This window comes from Henckelia pumila, chromosome 1, assembly GCF_033568475.1.
Source record: "Henckelia pumila isolate YLH828 chromosome 1, ASM3356847v2, whole genome shotgun sequence".
Classification (NCBI taxonomy): domain Eukaryota; kingdom Viridiplantae; phylum Streptophyta; class Magnoliopsida; order Lamiales; family Gesneriaceae; genus Henckelia; species Henckelia pumila.
The window spans coordinates 154,173,842-154,175,934 of NC_133120.1; the positions used below are offsets into that span (position 1 = coordinate 154,173,842).

Sequence of the window (2,093 nt, forward strand, 5' to 3'; positions counted from 1 at the left end):
CAGGCTCGCTCGAGCGAGGAAGTCTCTGCCTCGCACTTTCCTCTGCGCTCGCTCGAGCGGGTGTTGATGCTCGCTCGAGCGAGAAACTCTCTGCCCAAAAACTTTCAATGCGCTCGCTCGAGCGAGACGTGGTTGCGCTCGAGCGAGACCTCTTCGGCCTCAATGTATTTTCTTCACTGTTTTTGACTCCCAACACTTCAAGAACACATAGACAACTTCCAAATTGATCTTCAAGTGCTCCAACTTCATCTTGATAATTTAACATCAACATTTGAAGTGCCTTCTTGAATTTATTAGCTTGACTCCTTGTGATTGGTCCGTGTGGCAACTTCAATGGATCTCGAACTCCCCTTTCCACTCGATCCACATGTGAGCTATCTATGATCACATCATCTCACATCTATCATTGCTCAATTATCTGCACTGACTACAAGGTGGCAGCATTGAATAAAGTAAGTATTGCAGAACCAGCAAGTGTGCCGCGTGCTATGGATGAATCTCATCATCCTGAACAAGTGCATTACATGAATCAAAGAGGTTATGGAGGCTACAGAGGTAATCCTATTCCAAATACTTATCACCCAGGTTTGAGAAATCATGAAAATTTTTCTTATGCTAACAATAATAATGTGTTGAATCCTCCGGGGTTAATTACAAATAAGGGTGAGGGTAAGTCATCTTTGGAGGATGTTGTTAGTACCTTCGTGCAAGAATCAAGTAAGATGATGGCGAGGACTGAGACTCGTCTGGACAGCTTAGAGACGCATGTGGCTAACATGGGTGTTGTGCTTCAATCCCTGGAGACTAGCATTGGGCAGTTGGCGAATGCACTGAAAGACAACAACCGCGGTCAATTCCCAAGCAATAATGAGGTGAATCCTATAGAACAGTGTAAGGCCATAGAGTTGAGGAGTGGGAAAGAAGTTGGAGTCCAGGAACATGCAACTGATGTAGAGAAAGAAAAGGTGGTTGATGAGAAAAAAGTTTAGGAGAAGGAGATTAAAACTGAGCAGAAACCGATGTAGAAGCCTCCACTTCCATACCCGCAGAGATTCAAGAAGAAGGCGTTGGACGAACAGTTTGCCAAGTTTCTTGAGAACTTCAAGAAACTTCACATCAATATTCCATTTGTTGATGCTATGCTGCAAATGCCGAATTATGCTAAATTCTTGATGGAAGTGATGTTGAGGAAGAGGAACTTAGAAGAGTTCGAGACAGTGAATCTGACTGAAGAGTGCAGTGTTATCCTGCAAAAAAAGCTACCACAAAAATTGAAAGATCCAGGGATTTTTACGATTCCTTGCATTATTGGTTCTTCTCATTTTATTAATGCACTTTGCGATTTAGGAGCTAACATTAATTTGATATCTTTGTCTGTTTTCGGAAACTTAGGACTTGGCGAGGTGAAGCCCACGAAGATCGCATTACAGCTCGCCGATAAATCTATCAAATATCCGCGTGGAATAATTGATTATGTTTTGGTAAAAGTAGATAAGTTTATTTTTCCGGCGGATTTTATTGTGTTGGAAATGGAGGAGGACGGAAATATGCCTTTAATTTTGGGGAGACCGTTCTTGGCTACTGCTGAAGCCAAGATTGATGTTAAGAAAGGTGCGTTGACAATGGGTGCAGACAGTGATAAAGTTAATTTTTAATGTGTTCAAGGAGGCTGAAAAACCATCCATGGAGAAGGTGTTCCTGATTGAACAATCAAAGAAGATGGAATGTTGCTCCGAAGTTGTTAGTGCTGTAAAATTTCAAAGAGATAATAATCCGAAGTTGGTGAAGATGAAGAAAAATAAAAAGCGATCTAAGTTCAAGAGGGTTGTTGAGTTTGTTTGGAGGGTGAAGGAGAATGGAAAAACCTCCAACAAATCGAGGGAACCGGGCAGAAAGCGGCATAGAGTCGGCCTATGGACTATAAACTAAGCACTTCTTGGGAGGCAACCCAAGCTATTTTTGTTATTTTCTTTATTTTTATTTGTTTTTATTTTTATTTTATTTAATTTTGTAATCTTTTGTGCATGTTGAGACTAGACATCAATAATAATTTTTAGTTGTGTATGTAAAAATGTTGAAACGGTGAAAATTTA

The 2,093-nt window shown here is 40.7% G+C and overlaps 1 protein-coding gene across 1 annotated transcript; it reads left to right on the top strand.

Moving 5' to 3' along the window:
* The first annotated feature begins 725 nt into the window (after window positions 1-725).
* On the top strand, window positions 726-1,655 carry LOC140874260 (uncharacterized). Its single transcript, XM_073277534.1, has 3 exons — window positions 726-785; window positions 891-965; window positions 1,050-1,655. The coding sequence occupies exons 1-3, from the start codon at window positions 726-728 to the stop codon at window positions 1,653-1,655; spliced, it is 741 nt and encodes a 246-aa protein (XP_073133635.1).
* The last annotated feature ends 438 nt before the right edge of the window (window positions 1,656-2,093 follow it).